This window comes from Leucoraja erinacea, chromosome 29, assembly GCF_028641065.1.
Source record: "Leucoraja erinacea ecotype New England chromosome 29, Leri_hhj_1, whole genome shotgun sequence".
NCBI classification, from domain to species: Eukaryota; Metazoa; Chordata; class Chondrichthyes; order Rajiformes; family Rajidae; genus Leucoraja; species Leucoraja erinaceus.
In genome coordinates, this window is record NC_073405.1 from 7546283 (window position 1) to 7571381 (window position 25099).

Consider the following 25099-nt stretch of genomic DNA (forward strand, 5'->3'; position numbering starts at 1 on the left):
AGATACCGGCCAGAGTCCCGAGTGAAGCAACTTGGCATGAATATGGCATCAATGGATAGCAACATACTATTTTATTTTGGATTATCAAAACATTCCTGCATAGATGAACGCAGAACTTGTTTAAAAGTAACTGCTACAAGTTAGAAATGAGATGAAATCTCATTCATCTTGGGGCAGCACGGTGGCGCAGCGGTAGAGTTGCTGCCTCACACCCTGATCCCGACTACGGGTGCTGTCTGTATGGAGTTTGTACGTTTTCCCCCGCGACCTGCGTGGGTTTTCTCCAGGTGCTTCGGTTTCCTCCCACACTCCAAAGACGTACAGGTTTGTAGGTTAATCGGCTTGGTATGATTGTAAATTGTCCCTAGTGTGTGTAGGATAGTGTTAGTGTGCGGGGATCGCTGGGCCTGTTTCTGCACTGTATCTCTAAACTAAATCATTGTAGAAGAGATGGAAAATTTCTCTGCACCATCATATCTGTACCACCACAAATCACAGATTCCAAGTAAAAAGGATGTTTATTTCAATTTGTATTCATGAAACGCAAGGTGGTGCGGAACGATATGTTATGGTTAACACTCATTGCCTGTCCCTAATTGAACTGAAGAGCTTCCAGTGACAATTTCAGAGGGTTGCTTTGAGTCAATCACATACCATGGGTCTGGAGCTACAGATATCCAGACCAGCTGAGGATGACTGACCAGCTTCTCCACAGACATGAGCCTATCTTATTATGTCCTATCCCCTCTGTAGCCTTGTGCTGTGTGGTCCTTATCACACCAATCTCCTACCTCCAATTTTTACTGTGTACTCCTCTCCCACCATGCAGTTTCGAGCCGCCAGATCTCTGTGGACAAACTTTTTAGCGTTCAGGTAAGCCATTCCGTCCGAAATCTCAGCGGCCATCTGAATCATTTCCTTCAGGGTGGGGGGCTCACGGTCTGGTCTAATCTGAAACGGCAGATAGTGGTCAGTGTTCAACTGCTCATTTGGTCTCTTCACAGGCACAAGCAAACGTGAAGGCTTCAAACAACTGCTTGAGTTGTGATGCTTAGGGTGGAACACTCATTCCCCAATGCTTCCTGCAACACTGGTCCTTTGTGTTCACACAGACACAGACACAGACAGACACACACACACACACACACAGTTTTTCACCAACCTGAAGCAACCTCATTCAAGAATTTTACAAAGCACTTCATAAAAAATAGAAAATAGGTGCAGGAGGAGGCCATTCGGCCCTTCAAGCAGAGTGCATGGCCCTTTTTTGCACTGCAGTCAGGATGCAAAGTCGTAACATCATAAAGTTACAGGTTACACATAACATTTTCACATTTCACTTGCCTACAAATATACTGGTACTAAATTACATTTAAATGCTAACCGCCCAACATCAGGGCACATAATAGACAGCTCGATGTATTGAAAATAGATACAAAACGCTGGAGTAACTCAGCGGGTCAGGCAGCATTTCTGGAGAAAAATAATAGATGACGTTTCGGGCCGAGACCTTTCTTCAGGTTTAAAGGAGCCTGAAGAAGGGTCTCGATCCAAAACGTCACCTATTCCTTTTCTTCAGAGACTCTGCCTGACCCGCTGAGTTACTCCAGCTGGTTGTGTCCATCTTCAGTTTAAACCAGCATCTGCCGTTCCTGCCCACACAGCTCGATGTATGGTCTCCATGGCTAGGATGTTTGCGAGAGTGTGTATTGTAAAATTACCTCAGCATCTGGCCGCAATGAGCGCAAGTAACTCTTCAGATCCCCATGGGTCATCAGCTCCATGACAACCAGTGTAGGCTGCCCCTTTGATACAACACCAAGCAAACGGACCTAGAAGAGAAAGCTTCAGCTCAACTCCAGCTCAAAAAGAAATAAGGTAAGGATCTGCCCCATAAGGCCAAACACCAAAACCCTCTAACAGGGGTGGTGGTGGTGGAAGCAGATCCAATAGATAGGCAAATGGATATGCAGGGTATGGAGGGAGGAGGGGGGGAGATATGGAATGGATCCCTCACACAGAGGAGATTAGTTTAACTTGCATCCTGTTCAGCACATACAATGAGAGTGGAAGGGCCTGTTCCTGGGCTGTACTTTTCTATGGTCTATGAATTCAAACTCTGTGTGTGCCTTGTTAGTCAATCAAGAATGCTGGTCTTGGACAGGTACATGGATAGGATGATGTAGGCCAAACACAGGCAGATGTGACTAGTGTAGATGGGGCATGATGATTGGTGTGGGCAGGTTGGACCTGTTTCCGTGCTGTATGACTATGTCAGTCGGTTTCCTTCACCAGACGATTCTCTCCATTATTGTTGGCCCTGCCTTCAGCTCCCTAGGAATCAGTCTGGACTTTCTTGCCTGAGCTTTTCCACCCTTCCACATCCATTAAATCCATCTCAGTCCACTGAGGCTGCATGAGCCATACGGAGCACTGCTCTGTCTTTAACTCAGTATCCTCCCACACTCCAAAGACCTATGCTAATTGGCTTGGTAAACATTGTAAATTGTCTCTAGTGTGTGTAGGATAGTGTTAGTGTGCAGGGATCGCTGGTCAGCATAGACTCTGTGGGACAAAGGGCCTGTTTCCGCATTGTTTCTCTAAACTAAACTAAACCCCACTCCTGGTGTTCCATTGCTCATCAGCTTATCATTTTGCAATTTGGTCAGCAACCATTGAAGTAAATTTCCATACAGGGACTTCTTGTCAAGTGCTGAGGGAGGTTTGGGCACAATATTGACGGATTGATTCAAACAAGAGTACTGTGAAGATCATACCACATGGTGACAGGTGAATGCCTTCATCACTGACGCCTCATTCAGAAACTCGATACGTTCTCTGAGACTGGCAGACTCATTAACAGTTTTCACAGCCACGTGAGTATCCGGGTATCCCTTTACGGTATCCTTTGCGTTCCCTTCATAGACCATGCCGAAGGAACCTTGCCCCAGCTCCCTCAACAGCTCTATCTTATCACGTGCAACCTCCCACTCATCTGGAACGTAGACTAGAAGGAAGAACGTTACAAGCAATTAGTGACTTTGCAATTAAAACATATTCACAATAAAACAAAGCCCACAAAATACTGCAAATGTGTTCGTTTTTTACCAAGTTTTGGAAAATGAAAATCTACAAATTACAAATCAGCCAAACTGAATCTATTTTTAACTCGGACAGCAGCCTTTCACATACGAGTCATTGATTATTAAAACACAGCAACACCTAATACTTAACTGCACCAAAGCAGCATTTATGATATTAACTTTTTCTTATGTACTTCACGAGAGCATTATCATATAAAATCTGACGCCAGGCCACATCAGACAGTATTAAAACAAATAAAATTGGTTAAAAAGATGGGTTCTAAGAATGTTTTAAACAAGGTGAGGTAGGAAGGAGTCGAGACTGATGGAGGGAATTCCAGAGTTAGGGCTTGGTGAACTTAAGGCCAGTTATCAATGATGGAGGATTGAAAAACAAGATAGGCAAGTGACCTCGGATGAAACTCTGTCAGAGCCTCGAGGCTCCAGAAAATGACACAGAATCTAAAAATGAAGTGGTCAAAATATTAGTTCATGAAAAACAGAGAAGCAGATCTCAGTGAGCGGGCGTGGGGGCGACTGTTTTTGGCTTTCTACTCTTTCAAGCCAACAATTGACATCCAATATTTTAACCGGCCATGTGAACTTATCTGGCAGCTTTGATATACAATGAAAATACATATAGTTCATTGCGGGTGATGAGGCACAAGGTCAGGGAAAGTCCCTCAGATATTTTAGATAAGCTGTTGATAATGTTCAATTGTGGCCTAGTAGATTAGAGTTTCCAGAAATAGCCTTTGAGGCAAGGACGATGGTAGTCACAAGATGCGTTGTCAGGGGTAACAGTGGAAGCCTAGAGATTGGGCCTCATTGATCAGAGGCGCATTCTTGATACAGAGCAGAATAAACCTTTAGGGAGGGAGACAAATATGAAGGGCAGAGCTGTAAGGGGGACAAACTGTTGAAGGTTGTAAGGGCAAGCAAGCTGGAGACAATGCACTACAATATGTGGTAGACAATTTCCCACAATCTCAGCGGCAGAAGAGAGAGGAACAGAATTCCAGCATTCCAGCATTCGAGAGAAGGATCGATGGGGGACACGAGAGATAATATATTTTTCCAGCACTCACCATCATTGGCACTAATGTATTCCGGATTTGAAGATGTGTAAAACATTCCTGTAGGTAATTCTGTTCGTCTGAGAACAAAGGGAAATATTTCAGTAAACTATCAACATTAATTGATTAAACAGAATTTCTCAATGACTAAAACACACCTACGTTTTACGACTGATAATCGATCTATTTTCTCTTAACTATACAGTTCAGCTTACTTCAGTATTTCAGCTATTCAGTAAAATTTATGCCCACTTTGGGATAAAACATATTCTCACAAAGGATTAAATTGTCACAAAGACATTAATCTTTATTTAAAAAAAGGGCAATTGTTGCCATTGATTTACATTTCAGTGAAAGACCACATTGAATCATATATATATATTTTAAAGCCAAACATTTCCGCTTTAGCAATGCTCCGACTTAGCCTCTACAGCTGTCCGTAGCACTGAATTCCGCAGATTCACCACCCTCTAGTTGAGGAAATTCCTCATCATCTCCTTTCTAAAGGGACATCCTTTTATACTGAGGCTGTGCCCTCTGGTCCTAGACTCTCCCACTAGTGGAAACATCCTCTCCACATCCACTCTCTCTAAGACGTCGCTGGAGTTTAGAATAATGAGGGGGGGGGGGGGGGGATCTCATTGAATCACAGATTCAATGTGGATGTGGAGAGGATGATCATAAGGGTGTCAAAGGTTTTGGAGAGAAGGCAGGAGAATAGGGTTAAGAGGGAAAAATAGATCAGCCATTATCAAACAGCAGACTTGATGAGTAGAATGGCTAATTTTGCTCCTACATCTTATGAACATGCTTTTTTAGTCTCACTTGGTAAAGAAAGACTTCTCCAGACTGCCGATGCCAGTCTGATTAAGGCTGAAAATGTGAATTTTATTGCTATTAATCTGTGGGACCCCAGAACATTGTGTTCAAGATATGTCCTGCAATTGTACACTGACACTTTATTACCACAGTACAGTGAAATAAGAGACAACAGACAAAAGGTGCAGGAGAAGGCCATTCAGCCCTTCACCGCCGTTCACCGTGATCATGGCTGATCATCCCCATTCAGTACCCCGTTCCTGCTTTCTCACCGTATCCCGACTCCGCTATCTTTATGAGTAAACAATGCGCACACAGAGGACTTGATCATTTAGTTGCAGGCACGGCTGCACAGTGACGAGTGGCACAGAGAGAAGGATCGAGCGGGTGACACATGGGAAATAAAATATTTCAAGCTGACACCATGAAAATAAAGAGCTGGCGCATCAGACAGCCATCCTTACCTCTTCCTCACCACCAGAAAGACAACGGGAACTACGATGATGAGCAGAATGGCGAGGATTGCTGGCCCAACTATCTTGTAAATGTCACTATTGTGATCTGTTTGCAAGAAAAATAAATGTTCAGAAAGCGAACTCGGCAGAACTCGATGCGGTTAAACATGTCATGGAATGGAGCAGGAGAAGGAATTGTGTTGTGTGGCTCTTTATTTGACAACAGTCCTCCATTCACTCCGCATTATGGGAGCTGCTTCCAGTAAATACTGGAGATGGTGTGCTCTATAACCAATTCCATTTACGATACAGGGTTTAGATTGGAAATTTATAACGTTTCCCACATTATACTCTACCTCCCAACCTCTTCGCCCATCATTGTGTCATCAGTAATGCATTGGTCATGCATCAGGAGTACATATGAACCCTGTATAACCAAAGAAAGGAGTGGACTGTCTCACAGACTATCCACACCAGGTTATCTGCCCCCCCCCCCGTGAAGGAGTCTGTGTAGGAAGTAACTGCAGATGCTGGTTTACAATGAAGATAGGCACAAAGTGCTGGAGTAACTCAGCGGGTCAGGCAGCATCTCTGGGGAAAAGGAATAGGTGACGTTTTGGGTCAGGGGACCTTTCTTCAGACTGAGGAAGCAGAGATGTTGCCTGAGCTGCTGAGTTACTCCAGCATTTTGTGTCTATTTCCTGTGCGTCTGCAGTTTCCACATTGGTCTCATTGGCCACTCTAAGATTACGGTGGAAACAAGTCATCCTTGATCTTGAGACACTGTCTAAAATTTAGAACATTTTCTCGAGTGAAAGCAATTTTTGTGTGTCCTTCCTGTTATTCCTTGATTGCATTTTACATATCTGCGGTGCTGCTGCAAGTAAGAACGTGTTTAAGAAGGAACTGCAGATGCTGGAAAATCGAAGCTACACAAAAAAGATGAAGAAACTCAGTGGGTGCAGCAGCATCTATGGAGCGAAGAAAATAGGCAACGTTTCGGCACAAAACGTTGTCTATTTCCTTCGCTCCATAGATGCTGCTGCAAGTAAGTATGTCTTTGTTCCATTTTGGGACATTTGACAACAAAACCCTCTTGACTTATTGGAATGTTTTAGTGTGCGCTACAGTTAGATTACAGTTTAATTTAAAATCTTTGCTATTTCTCTATTTGCTGTTATCAATTCCCATTAATAATTATATAAAGCAAGATAGGCAATTGCAGTCACATAGAAAGATGTTCAAATCTTAGGCATCAATGTGGATTTTCTTGAGAACCCTGAAGAAAGGTGAGGAAGTATATTCCACAACACACAAAAGAGTCGAGTTGGTGTTGTGTGCAGGCCCACGCATCTTTCCTGAGAAGACTCACTCGTGTTTGAATCCTGGATGCAGAAGGAGAACGCCTCTGTCCACGAACCATTTCCAGCCAGTGACGTAGCCCGTACTTTCACAGTATAGTTCCCGGGATGGTGCACTTTCAGTTTGCACCCTTGCTCAGCGAGGTATCGTTTACGAGACACACACTGTGTCGTTTCCTACATTAACAATCACAACTAAAGCATCAAGTTTCAAGGGCAGGGAAATCAAATTCTTGTTATTTTATTTTTAAAAATACATTCTGTAACGCTGTCTAACAAACTATATTTTCTAGCACTGTAAACATAGCCCCTCGACTGGTTAGGCCAGTAATTAGTCTCAATGACTTTCAAGAGAATGACGCACTTCTTGTTTATTTTCTTACTGCTATTGGAAATTTGATACTTAATTACATTTAGATTTGGAATTTACAATAGAAATAAAATGAAACAAAGCAGTTGGCGGACTTGTCAGCAGGTGGTGTAGTCGAGCTGAAACTCTAAAGTGTTCCTTGAACTGTCAAACTAGTCCGTCAGCCCAACTACGAAAGAAGGAACTGCAGATGCTGGTTTACACCGAAGATAGGCACTAAATGCTGGAGTAACTCAGCGGGTCTGACAGCATCTCTGGATAAAAGGAATAGTTGACGTTTCGGGTTGTCTGAAGAAGGGTCTCGACCCGAAACGCCACATATTCTTTTTCTCCAGAGATGCTGCCAGACCCGCTGAGTTACTCCAGCATTTTGTATCTACCTTCAGTCCAACTGACCAAATGCTGACCAAAGTGCCTACCTAATCTGGTCCCAATTGGGTGTAGATCGCTCTAAACCTTTCCTATCCATGTACCTGCCCAAATGATTTTTAAAATTGTAACCCACCTCTAATACATCCTCTGGCAGCTCATTCCAGGTACCCACTGTCCTCTGTGTGAACAACCTGCCCTTTGGAACCCCTTTAAAATTTTACCCGCTCAACTTTACCTCTAGTTTTGGACCCCTTTATACTTAGTGACCATCCAATATATCTATGTCCCTCATGATTTTATAAACTTCGATAAGGTTACCCTTCAGCCTCCTTGGTTCCAGGGAAAGCAGACACTGCCTGTCAGCCTCTCCTTGAAACACAAACCCTTCAGTCCCTCACATCCTTGTGCATCTTTTCCGCACCCTCTCTAGCTTAATCACGTTCTTCCGATTGTAAGGTGACCAGGAGCGCAAAAATTATCCTAGGTGGGGTCTCACCAACATCTTGTATACGTGTAACATGCATCCTATTCTTGTTTACCTGTGTAACCACATTCAGGGAACTTTATACGCAACTCCTCAGTCCCTCTGACCCCCAGATCCCCGTCATTTTCAGGTGTATGTCCCGCTCTGCTTTTACTTCCCTAATAGCACCATTGTCTCACAGATAAACACATAGAAATATTGATTTCTCTAACTTCAAGTAACCCCTGCATTCCCTCTCTATCCTTTCCTCCGACACCCAAGTCGCACCAGGTTCTCGTTCTCAACCAACAAACAGCTAACAATGGACTGTTTCCTTTATCATCGTTACTTTTTTGCATATCTTTCATTCATTGTTCTATATCTCTCCACATGGTCTATATCTCTCGTTTCCCTTTCTCGTGACTTTCAGACTGAAGAAGGGTCTCGACCCGAAACGTTGCCCTTTCCTTCTCTCCAGAGATGCTGCCTGTCCCCCTCCAGCATTTTGTGTCTATCTTCGGTTTAAACCAGCATCTGCAGTTCCTTCCCACAGTATTATTTCACACTTGTCAGAGTTAGATTCCGTTGCTCATACCATGGAAAGCTGCCTTCGCTACATGACAATTTTGGTATCATCTACTGGCATCTTATCATTAAAAATGATACCATATGCAATTTACTAATAATTAACCAATAAACATTTAAAATGATTTATACTCACTTCAGAGTCTACAAGTCGTCTGTAATTTACTTCATACAGCACAATGAGACCATTTGGATCCCTTGGCTCGTCCCATTTGATATGAACCACTTTATCCACGACCTTGTGTGTGATTGGACCCACAATGTCATCAGCATTTGCTATTAGGGCAAACCAAAATATTTTAATGTAGAAACAAAGAACTGCAGCTGGTTTACGAAAAGAGACAGGAAGTGCTGGAATAACTCACCAGGCTTCTCCGGAGAACATGAATAGGTGACATTTCAGGACAGGACCCTTAAGAAATCGTCACCTGTGTTCACATGTTCTACGGCGATGCTGCCTGACCCTGAGTTACTCCAGCACTTTGTGTCCAAAGATTTTAATTCAAGTAAACACCAAAGCTACATTTCATTAGGTAAATGTATCTAGATCTGATAACAAATTAGCCTCAAGATAATAATAATAATAATGGATGGGATTTATATAGTGCCTTTCTAGATACTCAAGGCGCTTTACATCGCATTATTCATTCACTCCTCAGTCACACTCGGTGGTGGTGAGCTACTTCTGTAGCCACAGCTGCCCTGGGGCAGACTGACGGAAGCGTGGCTGCTAATCTGCGCCTACGGCCTGTCCGACCACCACCAATCACTCACACACATTTACACGCAGGCAAGGGTGGGTGAAGTGTCTTGCCCAAGGACACAACGACAGTATGCACTCCAAGCGGGTCTGAAACTTCAATCTTTTTATTTAACAATCAAGAGAGTGAAAAGGACTGACACTTGAATGGCATTGTTCACATCCTTTTAAGGAATTTCAAAGCATTTTATGGCCAATAAATTACTTTTGAAAAGTGCAGAAGATAATAATGAATTCACACCAACAATGAAGTGATAATAACTGCAGTAAATTACGGTCTATAAGAATCCGTAAAAGGCGTGGATTTAGTGTTGAAAAATCACTCGGTGCCAGTTAAAAAGCGATGGGCGCGAAATTCCAACAAGTACCTAAGACATTTCTGCGCAATGTGCAGATCAATATGGTTACCTCCACTTTGTTAGGATAAGTATTGGTTACAGAATCCATAAAGGACTAGATAAATACAAATTTGCCCATTATTCCCAGAGGGCAACATTTGCACGTGTCGTGACAATTTCCAACAATTTGAATTAAACAAAAGTTAAAATAGCAGTAAATAAATAAATAATAATGATACTTTCAATCAAATTTAATTCACCATTTTCCACCAATCCATATCACTCACAATCTAATAAACCCAGGTTGTCACCGGATAATCCTGTGAAACCTGTTTCACAACTGCACTGCTATATGACTAGGTCAACTTCAGATTCAGATTCAGATTCAATTTTAATTGTCATTGTCAGTGTACAGTACAGAGACAACGAAATGCATTTAGCATCTCCCTTGAAGAGCGACATAGCAAACGATTTGAATTTAAAAAAAAAAAATAAGTGTCCGGGGGGGGGGGGGTGATTGGCAGTCACCGAGGTACGTTGTTTAGTAGAGTGACAGCCACCGGAAAGAAGCTGTTCCTCGACTTATAAAAATCAAAAACTTATAAAAATCATCGTCCTTTCCAGATTAATGGTTCCGATTTACATTTTCAACACCTCACAACCAACTTTGCTGCCACTGTGGTCACAGTCTCTGTGATGGTTTGACATTCTGAGATGTCTCTCCATCAATATTTTGAATATTTACTGAAAACAAATTTGAATTGAAATATTAAACATATTGCTTAGGTGTCAATGTTAATAGGTTCTAGGAGCAGAATTAGACCATTCGGCCCATCAAGTCTAATCCTCCATTCAATCATGGCTGATCTATTCATGATCGACCTCATTCTCCTGCCTTCTCGCAATAACCCGACATCCTTACTAATCAAGAATCTGTCAATCTCAGTCTTAAAAATATCCATTGACTTGGCCCCCACAGTTGTCTGTGGCAATTAATTCCGCAGTCATCACCCTCTGACTAAAGAAATTCCTCCTCATCTCCTTTCTGAAGGTACGTCCTGTTATTCTGAGGCTACGGCCTCTGGTCCTAGACTCTCCCACTAGAGGAAACATCCTCTCCACATCCACTCTATCCAGGCCTTTCACTATTCGGTATGTTTCAATGAGGTCCCCCTTTCTAAACTCCAGCGAGTAGAGGCCCAGTGCCGTCAAACGCTCATCATATGTGACAACTGCCTTGCAATCCACATGCCCTTTACCACCAATGGTACATAATGTATACAAAATGAATTGTATCTCTTCACCCTACCTTCAGGCATGGTTCTTGCACTAACGTAAGCCGCAACACTACATCCCACGGTTTCCGTGTCATGGTTGCATGCGTGAATTTCAATGCGATATCCTGAAAAATGGCGCAGCTTGGAGATCACGAGAGACTCCTTCATCCACACCTTCTCTGATAATTTTGGATACTCTTCCTCTGGTGATTTAGTTGCCGATGCGTTAATGACGGAGGTAGGTGTGGTCAATGCAAGAATGCTGCTGTTCGACAGCGTTCCCAGTTCCCTGCGTTTCCGGGAAGGCCTAAAATCAACAACGAAAAGCAGTCACTTGCAAAGTTGTGGATACATTACGTACGTGTGAATTAATAACCGAGAGCGTCTGGAATAGTCTTGAAAAATGAATAAAGTTATTCTTGCAATGTAGATATTGATGTAAAGGTCGTTATTTATTGCCCCAATTTCCCCAAGAGTTTGACAAATATTTCAACTTGGGAGGCACTTCATGGGCCACTAAAATCAACTACATTAGTGAAATCACATATTGACTAGATATGTGATAGTAAGAAATATATTCTTCTTTAATGGACAATAGTGAACTATACTTTTCTTCATGAGAGTTTTGTTATAGTCATAGAAACATAAAGCATGGAAACAGGCCTTTCGGCCAATTCATCCATGCTGACCAAGATGCCCCATCTCATTTATTCACATTTGGCCCATATCCCTCTAAAAGCTTTACTAAAAGCACTACTAAAAGCTTTACTTTACTGTCAATATTATTGTGTGTCCTGCTTGGTTAACTACTCAATTTCTCAATCTGGCGTGATGGGGGTCTGACTACTGTTTCTGGATTACAATTCACTCTGGTATCCACAATGTTATCACAATAGGTAGGACACTGAGCAATTTTTGGGAGGACTGGCAGAGAATAGCTGTGGGTCGTTTCCACCTTAGCAACGCAAGTCCAAACAGTCCTTGTGATCGACACAGGACTACTTTAGGAATAGGGACACCTATTGTCAATGGCACTAAGGAACCAGATATTTCAGGGGGCAGAGGCAATGCAAGGACAAACCCTTCCAATCGCTATCACGTTTATCCTCCACGCCTGACAAGTAACAGAAGTGGATCGCTTGCACACCGCGATTGAGCATATTGAACATGCGCTTGCAGCTTCTCACATTCCAACCCTTGATGTTTAAAACCAAGATCGTATTAAACTGTGTTACCAGTAAACCAGCTTGCACAAATTCATTCCACGTTACCAGCCACTTTGGTTCAGTTTAAGTGCGGTTAACTCATCAGGCTGCCAGGCAGTGCCATTACCGCAGCTGTGCCGAGTCAATGAGGAGACTTAGAGCAAGTGAAAACACAACAGCGAGGATGCAAGAGCATGAGTGGGAAGGGAGCAGCACATTAAAGCCATTATACCCTGCAACAACTTAACCTGGCATAAGTGGTGGTGGTCACACAGTCCAATTGGAGAAACAACATACTCATATCCAAACTCTCCATACCAAGAACCTGGATATTTAAAATGTGAATGGGTAGGTTTCCCCCCCCCCAATGTTAAAGTGCTATAGGGTATAGATAAAACCAGGGTCACAACAATGCATTGCAAAGTTAACTTCACCAATGCAGCGTGCTCTTGAAAACAGAAAACAACTGCAGTCCAGTTTTTACTCAAAATTTGAAATCAAAGAAACACTGGAAAATGTTACTTGCTCGAAGATTATCATTGGGATGTACATTAAGCCAGTGGACAAAAAGGTGCCAGCACGCACAATTAATGAACGTACGTGTCACGTGGGCTGGAAAACGGAATAATGGTGTTTAGCTTTGTAGAGGTGCTGGTGTGCAGTGATGGTGTGTACCATCACAAAATAGCACGTCATTATCTGCATGATCTTCAGCAATGGCTCAACAGCTAAACATAAAAGCCCTGTCCCACGGTACGAGTTCATTCCCGAGTTTAAAAAAAAATCAAACTCATGGTAAACACGGAGAATGAACGTAGCGGGTACATCGGAGCTCGGGGACGTCTCAGCGGTAACGGCAGGTACTCGGGAAGACTCGCTAATGGCAAAAAAAGACTGCAGGCGAAAGGGGTGGGAAGAGGATTTATTTTTCATTCTCCCTTCTCTACCATTTGTCACAAATCAGACATCATTCAAGAAACATTATTTCATACTGTCCGATTCATACTTGGGGCCAGCAACTCACAGACATCACCCAAGATGTTAAACTCCCTTCACCAAACATTGACTGAACCAAGCCTGCAACCAATGTAAAACCAACTCAGTCCTCAGCCCATAGTCCTGAGGAAATGAGTCTGGGAGAAGTCGGCATGTCAAAGCTCCCATTTTCCCCAAGAGTTTGACAAAATATAAAACTTGAAAGGCACTTCAGAGGGCCACCAAAATCACCCACACTAGTGTTAGACCGAAATCACATATTGACGATATATGTGTGAGTAAGAATTCTTTTCTTCCTTAATGGACACTGGTGAAGAATGCTTTTCTACATGAGAGATTTGTTAAAAGAGTCATAGAACCATACAGCATGGAAACAGGCCCTTCAGCCCACTTCATCCATGCTGACCAAGATGCCCCATTTAAGCTAGTCTCATTTACCCACATTTGGCCCATATCCCTCTAAAACCTTTACTTTGCTAACAATATTATTGTGTGTCGTGTTTGGTTAACTACTCAATTTCTCAAGCTGTCATGATGGGGGTCTGACTACTGTTTTCTGGATTGCAATTCGCTCCGATATCCACAATGTTATCACAATAGGTAGGTCGCCGTGCGATGTTTGGGAGGACTGGCAAAGAATAGCTGTGGGTCGTATCCAACTTAGCAACATCAGTCCAAACGGTTCATGTGATCGACATGACAAAACCAACTCAGGGCTCAGTCAACAGTCCTGAGGAAATCAGTCCGGGGGGTAGTCGGCATGTCAGTCCCCTTCACTGATAAAGGAGAAGGAAATTGATTAATGCAAGGCCATAGCTTATCATCTACTTTGTGACTATTTCTGCATAGTGCCAGCACAGTCGTTGTGAGGCTGTGAGCGACTGGTCCAATTTCATGTGGATAGACTCTCCTTCACCAGCAATCTAATATCGGAAGGTAACGCCGGGTCAATCAAGAGGTCATAGTCTCAGAATTAAAGGACTTTCTTTTGGGAAGGAACTGAAGAGGAATTTCTTTAGGCCGCGGGTGGTGAATCTGAGGAATTCTTTGCCACAGACGACTGTGGAGGCTAAGCCAGAGATAGATAGATAGATAGATAGATAGATAGATAGATAGATAGATAGATAGATAGATAGATAAGATAGATAGATAGATAGATAGATAGATGATAGATAGATAGATAGATAGATTCTTGATCAATACGGGTGTCAGGGGTTATGGGGAGAAGGCAAGATAATGTGTTTAGGAGGGAGAGATAAATCAGCCATGATTGAATGGAGGACTAGACTTGATGGGCCAAATGGCCTAATTGTGCTCCCAACACTTATGTTCTTAGATAACAGCTGTACAGGTGGAAATGTTCAGGAATGAGATGGCTCAGTCTGTTTCACCATTCAAATATGATCGTAAAATCAAGAGTCGGGCAACCAAACCTGCTTGGGCAAGCTGACATTTACAAATCATTCATCCAATGGTCATTCATTGCCAGATGGAAGAGTAAAGATCTTCAAAGGAGTTTTTATTTTAAACCCTGATTTTAATTCATTTATTTCACAGACATATCATTTACCTTATCAAAAATGATACTGGTTTTCAAAGTCCTGCATTTGAAAGCTTTTTACTTAAGTTCCTAAGCTTTGGACATGGGTTTGTCACACTTAAACTGATTGTAAAAATCCATCATGTTTTCATCACTCTTCCATGAAAGAACCTTCTCCGCGAGGTCACTAATTAATCCTCTCTCGGTATTTCTAATTAGATTGAATGTGTAAGAAAGAACTGCAGTTGCTGGAAAAGTCGAAGGTAGACAAAAATGCTGGAGAAACTCAGCGGGTGAGGCAGCATCTACGGAGCGAAGGAATAGGTCTGAAGAAGAGTCTCGACCCGAAAAGTCACCTATTCCTTCGCTCCATAGATGCTGCCTCACCCGCTGAGTATCTCCAGCATTTTTGTCTACATCCTAATTAGATTGGGAATAGCTTGTCCTTGGTTGGGTCCATGCCATACTGTTCATGGGAAAGGCATTCCATGAACTCTTCCTACCTTTGCCAATTTAAATGAAGCTGAAGGTTGTTGTAAGCTCCCCCTTTACATCGATTACATCGTCAATGTCGAACCATGCACAGGAAGACATTATCCCAGGTAAACAGCTCCCTTTTGTCTCATGTACTGGTGAATCAAAATCCTGTTTTCCTGCATCTCCCTTTGAGCCACAAACATATTCAACTCTCTGACACAGTGCCAATGTACATGTGCCTCAATAGTAATCAATGAGACCAATCCAGAAATTATGTCACCAATTAAAAATGGGAAAAAAACTATGTTAAACTATGGAGGCACAATCGGAAAAGGGACCCAGGCATAAAGCGCTGAATATAAGATTCTCAATTATTGTATCGTTCCATTTACTCCAAAAAAAAAGTACAAATTGTATGGGACAAAATATATTATATAACCAAATAGGTGGGGTATTTCAAGAACACCTCGTCTTAGCTCTTGATTGTGAAGAAATCAGCTACCATTCAGAGTCCAATATCCTGCTTGCACTCAAAGACTGGAGGGACATATGGAGGAAGTTTTATACTAACTGATGTATATTCCAGCTGCCTTGAGGTGGAAAGATTCGTTATACAAGGTTATGGGGGGGAAGAAGGGGAAGGGCAAGGAGGAGAGGGAGGTGGAGAAGGAGGATAATTTATTTTTGAGAAATACCTGCCCCATCTTAAGTCTAACTAAATGTTGGAAATGCATAGCAGATCATATGCAGCTGTAGGGTTGATGCCTCACAGCGGCAGAAACCCGGGTTCGATCCTGACTACGGGCTCCTGTCTGTACGGAGTGACCTGTGTGGGTTTTCTCCGGGTGCTCCGGTTTCCTCTCACACTTCAAAGACGCTCAAGTTTGTAGGCTAATTGGCTTGGTGTCATTGTAAATTGTCCCTGGCGTCTGTTGAATAGTGTTAATGTGTGTGGATTGTTGGTCGGCGCTGCATCAGTGGGCCGAAGGGCCTGTTTCCACGCTGTATCTCTAAACTAAACTAAATCATCAGCATCTGCCGCCAGAGAGAGTAGATCAATATTTTAGTTATTGATCCACCATTGGTATTTGATCTATACCTCAAAACACCAACACAACTTTTAAGAAGCTGCGGAACCTGGAGTGCATTTGAGGCTTTTGACATTTGTGCATACTGGGAGCTCTAATGTACAAATAACTTCAGCGTGACATTCTCATTTAAGAAAAGAAATGTCAGCTCTGTAAATATCAGTGGCAAAAATACATTCACTGGTTATATTTATGCAGAACGCATGATTATTCACAGAATAAAAAGCAAAAGCGGAATTAATGGTTTTTTTTTCCATACAGAGGGGTTCACAGAGCAGTTATGTCATTAGGCTTATTTCTTTTGATTTCTTCCTTTTTTAAATTATTAACAATTAAAAACACGGCCACCTGCACATCACCCAGCATGATTTCAGAAGCGCAGAACTCAGGCACTCCCTTACCTACTGTCCTTAGTATCACTCTCGTGAGGTGTAGGTCTGCAAAAGTAAAACATCACTTTAAATGAGCTTTGTTTCGAAAATGAGTCGGGGTTTGATTCCTGGGTGATCAAAGCCTCTGCTTTCATTGCACGTATTTAAAAAAATATATATATTTCTCAGGCCAAATAGAAAAGGAAATAGGAGCCAATAACCTGGGTATACAAACTGCTCATCCAGATGCTTCGTTTTGGTCCTTTTACAGAAATGTGGCCACGCGCTGCTGTTCGACTCTCTGTATCACTGACCTGTGGTCACATATGTCAAGTGTGCTACAGGGTGTTGCACCCCGACCATATTCCACTCGCCTGAACTGTAATACAGTAGCAAATATTTCCCTAGAGTTTGAGGTCGCACATTGTGAGGGCGGCTTGATGGCGCTGGGGTGGAGTTGCTGCCTGACAGAGCCAGAGACCCAGGTTCAATCCTGACGATGGGTGCTGTCTATACCGAGTTTGTACCTTCTCCCCGTGACCACGTGGGTTTCCTCTGGGTGCTCCGGTTTCTGCCCACATTCCAAAGATATTCAGGTTTGTAGGTTGATTGGCTTCTGTAAACTGTTCCTAGTGTGTCGGATAGACCTAGAGTGCGGGTGGGTGTTGGTAGGTCGTAGGCCCTGTTTCCATGCCGTATCTCTAAGCTAAACTAAATTATGGAAAAGCAACTCGGGAGGTTCAGTGTTTCTACCCACTCACATCTTGGGAAAATAACTTAGTGCAGCTGAAACTCAGAAAAAAAGTAAAGATGTAAACGTCTAACCAAGTGTTTTGTCCGTTAATGTAGTGCAGTTGCACTGGCTTGCTGACACTTTGTGGATGCTGGGCATGGTGGAATGGTCAAAGTTTAGTTTACTTGGGTACCCAGAGGAAACCTACATGTTCACAGGGCGAATATGCAAACTCAACACAGACAGCACCGGAGGCCAAGACTAATTACCTGACCATTTCACGCTGCCTCAGCAAGATCACCAGCATAATCATAGATCAATCTCATCCTGGTCACTCCATCTTCTCCCCTCTCCCATTAGGCAAAGGTACAGAAGCTTCAAAACGCACGTTTCCAGATTCAGGGACATTTATTTCCAGCTCTTAGCAGGTAACTAAGCCATCTTCTCACCAACTAGAGAGCGGTCCTGACCAACCATCCACCTCATCGAATTCCTTTGAATTATCTTTAATTGGACTTTATCAGACTTTAATGTAATCATCTTGCACTAAATGTAGTATCTTTTTTGTGCAATGTGGCCAGCTTGATTGTATTCATAGATAATATTTTCTTTGACTGGAAAGCTTGCAAACAAAAGCTTTTTGCTGTAGTTCGGTACGTATGTCAACAATAAACTGAACAAAAATTAATTTTCATTCTGCTCTCATGTATCCCAGACTCCCGTCTCCCTTGAAGTGGTTGCCACTTGCCATTATTTTGCCTTCCTCTCTTTCCGCAGAATCCTGACCTAATCTTTCTCCCGCTCTTTCCTTGACTTGGGTTTGGAATAAACCAAAACTTGGGAAGGGTCTGCATCATGCTGAACCTCGTAGAACTGGGATCGCATCTAGACGAGTGGTGGCTTGAAGTAACCTACAGAGGCAAATAAATAAATGATGGGTCTCTGTCCCAAACATTATGCAGGGCACTGTATGGGGGCGCACGGTGGTGCAGCGGGAGTGTTGCTGCCTTACAACGTCAGCGACCCGGGTTTGATCCTGACTACGGGTGCCGTCTGTACAGAGTTTGTACGTTCTCCACGTGACCTGTGTGTGCTTTCTCGTACATTTCAAAAGTGGTAAACGTTTGCAGGTTAATTGGCTTCTGTAAATTCTCCAGTGTTCAGGATAGTGCTAGTGCTAGCGTACGGAGTGATCGCTGGTCGGCACGGGCTCCGTGTGCTGAAGGACGCTGCAGCTTTAAAGTCTAAAATCTATCTGTCAGAGATTACATCCACATTTGAATGAATGAGGAATTCTCAGTGAATCCTCACTTCTTCTTCCATTAACATTTCCCTTCAGTAAATGGACTGATGACGCATTCTAAACTCAGAAAAATACCATCTTTTGCAGTTGCTGGAAGTGGAGGGACAGAATTGTTGCAATTTGTTTCCTGTCACAAGGGGGCACAATATCCCCAGCAAATAGACAATCCGGATCAAGGCTCTGTGAAATATGTGACGAACTGCCATCAACATGAATCTAATTTTGTTTTCCTCTCCGCAGATGTTGCCTATCTTGCTGGGAATTTCCTTCATTTTCTACTTTTATTTCAGATTAAAGAGCAGTTCAAGTGACATTTTGTGTAAACTTCCAAATACTGAGTATTGGTAAAACGTTTTGATGTCATTTGTACAGGATGCAGAGTCCTGCTTCAAAATTTTGTGCCAGAAACACAGGAGACTTACACCTAGAAACATTCCAAGGATCCTCAACTGATACCGAACTGCTGACTGCGGAACAGAATTCTTTCATGGATGGCAGTATTAAATGGGTAATATTGCTTGCGAACATTAGATATACATTCCACCTTCTATTGAGCTCCATTAGACAAAGTAGAAGCTCAGAGGGTTGGGTCGGATCACTTTAACATTTAACACAAAATTGAATGTTGTGTGCTGTTTCCTTCTAGTCTTTAAAGAGTTCAAGTGCATAAAGGCTTCCTGCCTTCCGTTACCTGATCATGAAAACTTCATTGTGCAGGTAGTTTTCGAATTTCTTCTGAAAAGCAGCCTCCTCAGCTTCCCTTTTGAGCTGCGACTCTGTTTTGGGACATGCGCAGCATTCACCCAAGACGTGACAAATGTCAGTCTGGTTTTGCTTCTGTCCATCCTCAGGATCACTGTGAGTTGTAGGCGCTCGCGATGGCAACTTTAAGCCTAAAAGCCACGGATCAAAAACAGTTTTGTTACTATTCTGTCCAGCTGGGTAACTCGAGCTGCAACATCACCGACGCACCGCCATTGCAGCGCTGAGTTCAACAAAATGTTTATTTGTCATCCGCACCGGATACGGACTGGAACAATGAAATTCTTACTTGATGCAGCTTTATACGCACACTAGAAGCATCAACTACATCTCTCATCACAGAGTTAAGGCTGGAGACTATGGCTTCCACGGTGGATTTTAATCCAAAATCTTGGTTGATAGCGCGGACTCAAACATGCTACGCAGCCAAAGTCATTAGAATTATAGACTTGTATAGCACAGAAATGGGCCTTCAGCTCAGCACATCCATACCGACCTTTTTGTCCAGTTTCCCTAATCCCACTCGCCCACATGAGTACCACATCCAGCTACGCCTGGTTCATTTAAGTGCCTTTGAATTGCATTGGGTGGAGAAGCACAGGAGGAAATTTGCAGACAGCAAGCACTTGCAAGGTAATAAAATAAATGGCAATGTGCTGTGCTTTTAGATGTTGGCTGCGGATTAAACATTGACTTGGACAACAGATAAAACCTCCTTCTTCAAAATCAACTACTGCCATGAGATTTTTTTTATGGCCATTTAATAGAGAATACTGAATCGCCTCCAATGCAGCAGAATCTTAGCACTGTGCTGAAGTACCAGACATTTTCATTTTACAGACAAAGTCTCTGCAATGGGGCTCAAACCCACGACCTTCTCATTTAGATCCGAGCGTGTTAGCTGATAGTAAACGTGATATTATGGTAAGTACTGTTTTATTGTAACCTATTATCTGTAGGAAGGAGCTGCAGATGCTGGTTTAAAACGTAGACACAATAAACTGGAGTAACTCAGCTGGTCAGACAGAATCCCTGGAGAAAAGGAATATGTAATGTTTCAGGTTGGGTCTGAAGAAAGGTCTCGACCTGAAATGTCACCTATTCCTTTTCTTCAGAGATGCTGTCTGACCCGCAGTTACTCCAGCTTTTTGTGTCTATCCATACCTATTATCTGATGGGATTATGTTTTTGATTATATTTCTGCAAAAATAGCAGACCAACAACAGAATAGTTTGAACACAGGAAGTGAGGAGAGTGGACAAATTATTCCCTATATCATTGGGTTAGTCACCATGCCCAGGAAGTGATCCACCAAAATGGATTGCCACAGACGGCTGTGGAGGGCAGGTCAATGAATATTTTTAAGGCGAACATTGATAGATTCTAGATTAGTACGGATGTCAGAGGTTATGGGGAGAAGGCAGGAGAATGGGGTTGAGAGGGAAAGATAGATCAGCTGTGATTGAATAGCAGATGGGCCGAATGGCCTAATTCTGCTCCCATAACTTACGATCTTATGAACAAGAACACACTCTAATCCATTTAGGATGCCACTTACCCTTCTGGCAGTAATCAAACTCATACAGTTCACTGTCCTCAGGCTGCTGCTGCCAGAACACCAGGTAGTGGGTGATGTTGCCATTAGGGTCTGTTGGGGGCTTCCACTTCAAGATGATCTGGGAAGAGGAGTTGGACACTGATATTGGATCCAGTGGCACGGAAGGAACTGGAAGACACAACGGGAGCAATTCAGAATCATTGCCAGTTGATGAATACACCAATAATGATGGGGAAGAAAATACCCTTTGGTCTTCCTCATAGTATCTCTTCGCATTTATTATATCAATGACCACCAAGAATAGCCCATCATAATACATCATAAATAATACATCATAACCCAGGACATTCAAATGGCCAAAATAGCAAGTACAAAATGTAAGTGCCGAGACCTACTGAAATAGGCATGTGTAATGAGAAATCAATGTATACAAAAAGTCAAGTGCAGCAGCTTTGGCTGACCGCATGGACTGCATTTCAAGGGTTATGGATTTAGTCCACAAGCTGCAGTTTGTGTTCTTGATCAGTACCAAAGGTCTGAGCAAAACAAACAGAGCACAGTTAGGAGAGAATGCTGATCATTTTGCATCTGAAATACACCAACATTCCTGATGTTGTGTGTTAATTGAAGGCAGGTCAAACTTTAGAACGAGAAAACAATGATTGTTGTCAAAAGCTGTTGTAACTGCAGTTCAGCAAGTGGTGTATGGGCACCAAAATCAGGTTCCATTGTGTACGTGAAAATTAAAAAAAAACTGCAGATGCCGTGAATCTAAATAATACACAAAAAAAAATGTAAATACACAGCAGACTGTTTCGGACGGAGAGTCTTCGACCAGGAAAGTTAGCTTTGTTTCTCTTCCCATAGGAAGTCATGATGCAGCTCTACAGGACTTTGGTGAGGCCGTATTTGGAGTATAATGCACAGTTCTGGACGCCCCATTTATAGAAAAGATGTGAAGGCTTTGGAGAGGGTGCAGATGAAATTTACCAGAATGCTGCCTGGATTAGTGAGTTTCAGCTCCAGGGAGACGTTGGATAGACTTGGATTGTTTTCTCCTGAACACTGGGAGTTGAGGAGAGACTTGATAGAAGTATATAAAATTATGAGGGGCATAGATAGGGTAGATAGTCAGAAACTTTTTCTCAGGGTGGAAGTGTCCAACACTAGGGGGCATAGCTACAAGGTGAGAGGGGGAAAGTTTAATGGAAATGGTTGCTGGCCTCAACTCCATCGAGGAGATCTATGGAAGGCGATGCCTCTAGAGGACAGCCAATGCTATCAGGGATTCACACTACCCTGGCCTTGCTTTAATCTGCCGGTATCACCGAGTATGTGGCGGACCGGAGAGGAAAGTTATGAATGCGGCATGTGGTGTAGCTGGTGGTTCTGCTGCCTTACAGACCCAGAGACCCGGATTCAATCCTGACCTCGGCTGCAGTCTGCGTGGAGTATGCACGTTCTTTCCACGTGAGTTTCCTCTGGGTGCATCAGTTTCTTCCCGCATCCCAAAGATGTGTGGGTTTGCAGCTTAATTGGCCTCTGTAAATTGCCCCTGGTGTGCAGGGAGTGGATGAGAACGTGGGATAGCATAGAACTAGTGTGAACTAACACAGAACTAGTGTGAATGGGTGATCAATGGTTGTCATGGACTGGGTGGGGTGAAGGGCCTGATTCCATGTTGTATCGCAAACTTAAAGAAAAAGTCAACTGAAGGTGCGGTCCGACCTGCTGAGTATTTAAAGCATGTTTTGCTTTTATTTTGAGCTCCACGGTGTCTGACTCACAGCTCTCGGTGACTTGAGTTCAAAGCCCCTCCCAAGGCAATAATGGAAATTTATATTTAAATGGAGTTAATGGAATAAATTTGGAATAAAGCTAGCGTCAGAACTGGTGGCCATCAACTACCCGACTGCTGTGGAACATCTGTGTTCTCTAACATCTTTTAGCAAAGTAAACCTGCAGTCCTTACCAAGTGCAGTTACTGGTGACTTAAAATTATGAAGGACCTCAACCATAATATGAACTCAATTTGGAAAATGAATGCTGATGGGTAAAGGTAACACCTACACATTAGAACTGGATGGATAAGGTGTTGGAGAATTGCTGTTATTTTTAGGGATATCCCTTCCTCCTTAGGAGGTCCATTGGATTAGGATGACTACTCCCACTCCAATTCTGGAGGCTCCGAGTCTTCGGGGTGAGGTAGGTGGTGACTGATGGGATGGATTGGTGGGTAATTTGAAATGTATCCAATGAAATGAAGAACAGATTGGTGGGATAACCCAAACCAGGTGCTCAATTTGAAAATAAATATTACATAATCCACCCTCTGAAATAATTAAAGGCTAATCTTGTTGTGAGGGCGGATTTTGTTCAAAGGGGAATTAGTGTGGAGAGGCATGTAGCGTTCATTTTAAAGTCAAAGTTTCTGACCGGTTTCACTCGTAATTGTATAGTATTTATCATCAAACGGCAAAATGTACAGCAATTTCGAAAGCAGAGTTGATTGGGCAGAGGATTTTCCCTCAAAGGCAACCAGGAGAATTCTAAAATGTTAAACTGTAGTGTTATTGTACTCTCTGTAAAGGGAGAGTGCTGGTACAATCTAACGACACACGGGATTAAGGAACTGCAGGTGCTTGTTTACAAAACAAACACAACATGCCGGAGTAACTCAGCAGGTCAGGCCGCATCTCTGGAGGACATGGACAGGCAATATTTAAGGTCGGGACCTTCTTCAGTCTGATTGTGGTGGGGAGGGAAAGCTGGGAAAGAGGTGGGGGGGCAGGACAAAGCCTGGCAAGTGGTAGGGTGGGTGGCAAAGGCTACAATGGGGACAAAATGGTATACGGAGAAATGAAATGTGAAGCCAGAGGTAGGGGTACAGGTGGAAGGGTACTAAGGTAGGGGAAACGGGGTGCGGGGGGGAAGGGTGGTATGATAGTGGTGGAAATGGATGCTCAAAGAGAGGAGGGGGAACAAAAAGTGGGGGTGCGTTAGCTAAAATTGGGTAATTCATTATTGAAGGCTGTAAGCTTCCCAAGTGGAATATGTGGCTTGGTTCCTCCACTTTGCATGAGGCCTCACTATGGCAATGGAGGAGGACCAGGTCAGAAAGGTCAGCATGGGAATGGGAGTTAAATTGGGAGTAAACTTGTAAAATGCTTACAGACAGAGATTCCATTATCGTGGACACAGGAATTTATAATGGTAAGGACTGATGGCACGTGCGCCAGTAAAAATGATGGACATTTATATACATTAGTTATATATATATATCTATATAGAGTTTAAAAACGTACTGCCTGCTGTGGTGCGAATGTAGACAATCTCGCTTTTGGCTCCGTGATTGTGCCTCTCATCACTTATCGTGAGTAGGGTCTTGACAAAGATTGCATACTGTGTCCAGGGCTTGAGGCCAAGAAGCAGCGTTCCCGGATTACTCATTTTCCCTTCTGATCGTCCGGGAGGCTCCACGTCTATCACCTTCCAACTGTTTGTTCCGCAGGCGTCCTGCCCTTCAAATTCAGTCACGTTCTGGAAAGGGCTATTTCAGTAAAGACACAAATTTGATGACAAACCCATCAACCTGCTGCCGACAGAACATTCTGTGCATCACCCGCTGCTGACCTGGTTAACCTGCCTGTCGTCTTTCTCAGGTTACAAACGTCACTGGGAAATTTGACATTGTAGTGTGATTTAATGTTACCCTCCTGCACCACCTTATCCTTATCCTTCCAAGTGTTGGCGGATAATGTTTTTTTCAGTAGCTTCAGCGTGTCCTCTGGGTAGTACACACTGCAAATCTGGTACACCAAATGTAGGGGCAATTGATATAATAAGGTGAGGAGTTGCCAGTCAAAGGGGCTACTTGATCCTGGCTACTGCTGTACTTAAGTGCTGTTGGGGCTGCACTTCTGTTGACAGGGGAAGCACATTCTTTCACACTATTAATAAGTCTTAGAGGAGGTTTTAAGTTCAGAGGGCAGCCACTTGCTACAGAATAGCTCGCCTCTGTTGTAATAGCTAAGACATTTATGTGGTGAGTTATCTGTTCAGTTACTGGTGACTAAAGCCTCAGTCATGTTTGTAATAGGAGTCTTG

General features: G+C 43.0%; 1 protein-coding gene across 2 annotated transcripts in view; it reads right to left on the minus strand.

The window, feature by feature from the left end:
- Positions 1-25099, minus strand: part of LOC129711102 (insulin receptor-like) — a 196915-nt gene that overhangs the window by 3131 nt on the left and 168685 nt on the right. Inside the window, exons 8-19 of one of the 2 annotated variants that reach the window (XM_055658498.1) lie at positions 24298-24542; positions 20993-21160; positions 19364-19565; positions 16667-16702; positions 10992-11266; positions 8721-8860; positions 6806-6971; positions 5443-5539; positions 4172-4239; positions 2778-3007; positions 1722-1832; positions 792-951 (exon numbers count right to left, since the gene is read on the minus strand). In XM_055658498.1, coding sequence (XP_055514473.1) covers positions 792-951; positions 1722-1832; positions 2778-3007; positions 4172-4239; positions 5443-5539; positions 6806-6971; positions 8721-8860; positions 10992-11266; positions 16667-16702; positions 19364-19565; positions 20993-21160; positions 24298-24542 — 1898 coding nt within the window. The remainder of the gene's footprint in view (positions 1-791; positions 952-1721; positions 1833-2777; positions 3008-4171; positions 4240-5442; positions 5540-6805; positions 6972-8720; positions 8861-10991; positions 11267-16666; positions 16703-19363; positions 19566-20992; positions 21161-24297; positions 24543-25099) is intronic. The other variant, XM_055658499.1, reaches the window with a different exon arrangement.